The 5,774-nt window shown below is 46.5% G+C and overlaps 1 protein-coding gene across 1 annotated transcript; it reads left to right on the top strand.

Annotated features, from left to right (window-relative positions):
- The first annotated feature begins 4,817 nt into the window (after nt 1–4,817).
- LOC111873962 lies at nt 4,818–5,399 on the top strand. The gene has a single exon (XM_023869077.1). The coding sequence runs from the start codon at nt 4,818–4,820 to the stop codon at nt 5,397–5,399; it is 582 nt and encodes a 193-aa protein (XP_023724845.1).
- The last annotated feature ends 375 nt before the right edge of the window (nt 5,400–5,774 follow it).

The raw sequence follows: 5,774 nt of genomic DNA on the forward strand, positions 1-5,774 counted from the left end.
CTCCGTAAAATTTTTCCGCGGCAACGGCTAAGCAAGAAACAACCGAGGAATTTTTTGAAAAAAAAATCTGTTTGGTCTATGCAAAGTGGAACATTGTGAGTCGAAAGAGTCGATGAAAAGGGAACCCAGTGCCTGGGGGTATAACCGGGCCACCCTGTTCCTGGGGGAAATAAATACGGGAACCTAGCCCTGCAGGTTGGGGATTCTCGAATCTGAGACAGTAAAATATGGTCATGAGTTCCGCGGGACTCGGATCTGAGAATGACTGCGCTGGCGAGGGTCAGCAGCAATTGTAAGCAGCATGAGGCGCGCATTAAGCACAGCTTGAGCCAAAAGCCACTCGAATATCATTGTATTTAAAGTGAAGAACTATACACCCTGGAATGTGACAGACGTTTCGGAGGAATGTAGTGCTTCATTGTTAGGATCGAAGAGTAAGCCTAGCTAGAAACCAGCATGAACCAGAGCTCCCCTTACTACCTGCAGACTTCTTGAGTGCTTTATTCTACAATTCTGAAGATGGAGGCTACACATTCACCCGAAACATCGTTGACTTTCAAGACAGTGAGTGGCGTTGTGTCCCAGAATACAGAACTCTACAATATAGACGCAATCAGGAACGATGAGTATGAAAACATTTGTGATCTCTTCACACAAGCTGGTTATGAGAACAATAGTCCTAACTAACGAGAAAACGGGAGACAACAGAAAACACAAGGAACAAAACGGAACAGGAAAGAGAGAAGGAAAGTGGTACATGAAGAAAGGGCCACTTTACCAATGGGAAACATAATCAGCTGTACAGGAAACAAAGGAAAGGGAAAATCAGGGCCGCGCCATAGCTCAAGCGGTTAGTGGCTGGCTTCCCACCGCGGCGGCCCGGGTTCGATCCCGGGTATGGTCAAGTGGGATTTGTGGTGGACAAAGTGGCGTAGGGGCAGGTTTTATCCGAGTACTTCGGTTTCCCCTGCCAATCTTCATTCCACCAATTGCTCCACAATCACCCTTACCTATCATCTGGGGCTGGTACAATAGGCCAGAAGTGGCCGCAGTACAAGGGACTTAGTCCCACCCCACTAGCAATAAAAAAATCGAAGGCATGACCTGCCTTCGATAGTTCGAACGCTGGGATCGTGGGTTCGCATCTCACTCATGGCATGGATGTCTGTTTGCATTTATTCTGTGTTAGTATTGTTCTGTGCATAGGCAGCGGCCTTGCGACGGGCTGATCACTCGTCCAAAGGGTCCCACCGGCTGTGTATAGGATTAAGAAACTGAGAAATCGGCCAAGACCCAGCAAAAGGATTGCAGAGCCACAGATAAAAACAAACTCCGTGGCCTGTAGTCCGCAAGAGAACTATACCAACCGAGCTACCGCCGCTTGTCGACGGAGTTAGTGCCAACTTTTGCCAATAGAGGGTGTCACGTGGTCAGTGCAACGGATCCCCACTGCATTAATCTCGGTTTTCTAGACCGGAGCCGCTACTAGAGCCACAGATAGATACTTCTAAATGTGTTGGTCTGTACGGAGTCAGTATTTTCATTACGAGTTGCAGTACTCACGTTATCCCCCGCGGTACGTCTGTGTTTGGTCACCCTTCTTCCGGCTGAATTGTGTATTCAGTATGGAAATAATTAACCGGAGCAGCGTTTATAAAAGGGAGTTTGCTGTGACCGCATTCAGCTTCAAATTGAGCCTTAATGTGGCTATTCCATAATGTATCGAGGGTGTGAATAAAACATTGACATGCGCCGTGTATTCAGGCTATGCATTTGTTTGCTTGCAGGACGCTTGTGGTCGAACGGACTGGCAGAAACTGATGGTGCCTGAGCGGATTCGCTACGTCCCAGCCTGCACTCGGGAGGTTCCCGGTTCGCATCTCAAACTGGGCACCGCCTGTCCTGACTGAGGTTTCCCGTAGTTTTCCAAAGTCCTGCCAGGAAATTCGGAATAGTGCCTCAATTGTGTTGTACCCGCCTTTTTCCACACATCACTTTTAAATAATTATTCACAGTCATCCAATCATTTGACTTCATGTTGGGTTCTTTCTTTCGTTCTTTGTGTTCTTCACACATTTCCATGCTGAAGTATATATTACGACGAAATTTGGCAAGTTAGTACAGGACGTCTCTGGAGAACATTTTAAACAGTTGATATCGAATTTCTAATAATATAAGTACCCCCACCAATTGTAATAAACCCAAGGAAAAATCAATTTTTTTTTGTTCGACAATTATTCGGCCTTGCATATTGAAGTTTTTATGTTTAACACAACTGAGGTTAAAGAAAGTCTTACTTATTTTATATAGCTATATCTGTACATGTTAAAATTTCTTGAAATATTCAATTTTCAATTTAAAAAATAAACGGCAATTTTTTTATTCGAATTTTCAATTAAATCCTCAACATTATATTTTCAATACGATAACCCTTCCTCACTATGTACGTCCATTTCTTTATGCTGCGGCCCATAATGAATGAATCCGGTTACTTGCATGACTCAGGATCAGATTTGGTGAGCACGCCTGAGAATTGCAGTCCTGTGCGTCCAGCTTCCAAGAGCATGGAAGAGAAATACATTCATTTCTTAAAGTGCTCGAATGGCCGAGTGTTTATTCCTTCTGCCGCAACATCTAAATTTTTCAGAGAGAACACACCTCAGCTGGGCGCCATTTGTTTTCAGGTACGAAAGGGGGGGGGATGAAGAAATTGTGTGCTCGAAGACTGATCGTCCTCATTTATCGATGTACTCAAGAGCAATCGCGTAGTGAAATGAGTCGAACGCAAGCGCTACATCTAAACACTTTCATCGCTTATAACCGGTAACTTAACACATCAATTTATCACCATCACCACAATATTAATCACCACACCATTATGATCTATCATTTCCTGATGACGCTATATCACGCTGAGATATTAATTTTCGGTGTCATATTTACAGCCACTGACAAATATCATTCAACATAATGGCCCAAATACTGTACAAGGAACAGCTCTTTATAGGATCTGAATTTCTGACACCTGTGGTTATGAAGAGTTCTGTCTTCTGGGATACAACGCAGTGTAGTACGTTGAAAATCAATCGACATTTCGGAGGAACATACCGCTTCAATATTCGGTTTTGTAATTTGTGAGGCTTGAGGTTCACATGGCAGTGAATATGACAGTTGTATTTTCCGGAATGTAACGCCGTTCAGCTCGTAGATAAGTATCGCCATTTCGATCTTCACCGTAACCATCATTTTTATAATCTATGCTGTGCTTAATTAAACACCATATCACGAAGACGAATGGATTACTAGAGGTATAACTCCACGTATTCATAACCTCCTCACTATATGGAGTAAGTAATTCATAAACCAACCGCTTTGCCCGGTACCCACTCGATAGGAATCTGGGCGGGCCCAGAGCTAATCTGAGTGCTGTGCAGAGGGAAACTCACCTACCCCTGCCAGAAATCTAAAACGATCTATCGACTGTCCAGCGCGCAGCCCGTGCATGTAACGGCGGAACTATTCCTACGCTTCGCTTATATTCACTTAGGTTTTGAAATATGGTTGATCTGGAACTGACTTCAACCTCTATTTAAATTTTCATAACCACTTCAAGCTATGTCTGACGACTTCAAAGTGTACTCGTAGAATAAGACACGCCCTTCTGCACATGTCTACATTTTAGAAACGCATTTATTTAACTGAAGTAGGACACGCGGTAGCGCAGTTGGTTGCGGCTCCATGCTACAACCCGATGAGATTCTTGGATTTTTCAATTTACCTAGTCCTTCTAGCTGCACTATGGCCCTGGGGTCGACTCAACCTCTAACGGAAATGTGTACCAGAGATCTTCCTGAGGGTAACGGGCAGCCGGCGCCTAAGGCTGATAACCTTACCGCCATTTTTGAGTCAACTGTCTAGAAAACGTGGGAGCCTCGACGACTCACAACCCTATGGGCCTCCGTGGCCTGTTACAAGGATAGCTTTACATTTTTTTTTACCTATATTTATCAGCACATATACAAGAAAATGACGCAAGGGATGACGTAAGGTTTTTGTAGCCTATTACTACTGAAACCAATCAAATAATATGCTGTCGTCATAAAGGCCATTTTCTCTGTTGTGGCCTGAAGGCCGACTCCCGGTAATATGTTAAAAGAGTATTTAACTTTTTTGTATTTTAGGGGAAAATGTTGGTTAGAATAGAATCAGTTGGGAAATACTTGTAAGACATACGAAAGAGGATGTAAGAAGGGTCAAGAAACTTCACAGAATTTCTGCGTATAGAGTTAGACGGCCGTTAGCCTTTGACGTGTCGATGTCTTGTCAGCAGAATGACGTTGAATGAATACCGAACTGCTAACTCTACGGAATCTACACTTGAGTGAAGGGAGGGACGTTTGCAGGTAAAAGTGTTAGCCAAATGGTCTAGCAGACAAGGGGCGTGTCCACCCCCTTAAGGATCCCAGCCAACTAGAGCTAGCCACTTGGGACTAGACATCATTGGAGGCGGACTTACACCCCCCGGGAAAGTAATGAGTTAGCATGAATAAAGTTATATAACCAGGAGAGCAAATTATTATGGGGATTATTCAAACAGTAATTTTGGCCCGTTTGCGGCCGAAGGCCATGCCAGAAGGGGCACCGACTAGACACCAGGCAACGCCATCCGTCTGCAGACTCAACCCAAAGTAAGTGGAACTATTCTTATCGCCATGCTTAATATTTGTGATATTATTAAAGTGTAACTCCTCCAATGGGAATTGAGTTAGGAACAATACAACAAGTGTACAGGGCGTAAGAGTAGACAGGAAGACAAAATGGAAGAAAGACGGCATGATGCTGGTATTACTAGCAGACCAGTACCAACAGAGACACCAACAATTGCCGTGCGGCTTCCCCCGTTCTGGGCCGACAGACCAGCAGTTTGGTTGGCTCAAGCCGAAGCACAGTTCACTCTGGCCGGTATCAGTAGCGAGCAGACGAAGTTCTGCTATATGATCTCGCAGCTGGACCAACGTTACGCATCGGAAGTAGAGGACATCATCACCTTTCCAACCGAACGAGGCCCCTACACCCTACTGAGGACCGAGCTTGTGAGGCGGCAATCCCCATCGCCAGAGCAGCGCATCCGGCAAATCCTCACGGTCGAGGAAATTGACGATAGTAAGCCGTCCCAGTTCCTGAATTACCTCAAAAGTCTCGCACCAGAGGTGTCTGATAACGTCATCCGAAGCGTCTGGACCAGCCGGCTAGCCCGCAACGTGCAGAGCTTCCTCGCCGGCCAGAACGAGAGCAACTTCGAGGCCGCAGCCCTCTGTGCAGACCGTATCTCCGAGGTCGAAGTCCGGCCAGCGCTCGCTAGCGTTAATGAACCCACGGACATCGGCGCACTTCGGTAGGAGATCGCTGAACTCTCCCGCCAAGTGGCTGCACTCAGGACCGAACAGGACCGCCTCCACCCCCGCTTCAGGGAGTCCGACAACAAACCGAGAGAGGCTCCAGTCCCAAGGGTTCCCGGCGGTCCGGCAGCAGATCCCCCTCCCGGGGCGACGCCACATCCAGTATCTGCTGGTACCACCGCCGCTTCGGCGCTCGGGCACTGTAATGCCGCAGAGCAGGGGGGCGTGGAGGTATACCTCCTCGCCTCCACTTGTAATGTCGCGACGCTGGTACCACTTGTAACGTCGTGACGACGGGGGTGTGCAGGTACCCCTCCTTGCCACCCCAGCTTATGCTGTAAGGAGTTAACACAATCATCCTAGCTCACCCTTAGC

Source organism: Cryptotermes secundus, unplaced genomic scaffold, assembly GCF_002891405.2.
Source record: "Cryptotermes secundus unplaced genomic scaffold, Csec_1.0 scaffold870, whole genome shotgun sequence".
Taxonomy (NCBI): Eukaryota; Metazoa; Arthropoda; class Insecta; order Blattodea; family Kalotermitidae; genus Cryptotermes; species Cryptotermes secundus.

What these genes read in the sequence shown, in the direction of transcription:
- LOC111873962 (XM_023869077.1), top strand. Translation starts at nt 4,818, where the DNA reads ATGGAAGAAAGACGGCATGATGCTGGTATTACTAGCAGACCAGTACCA.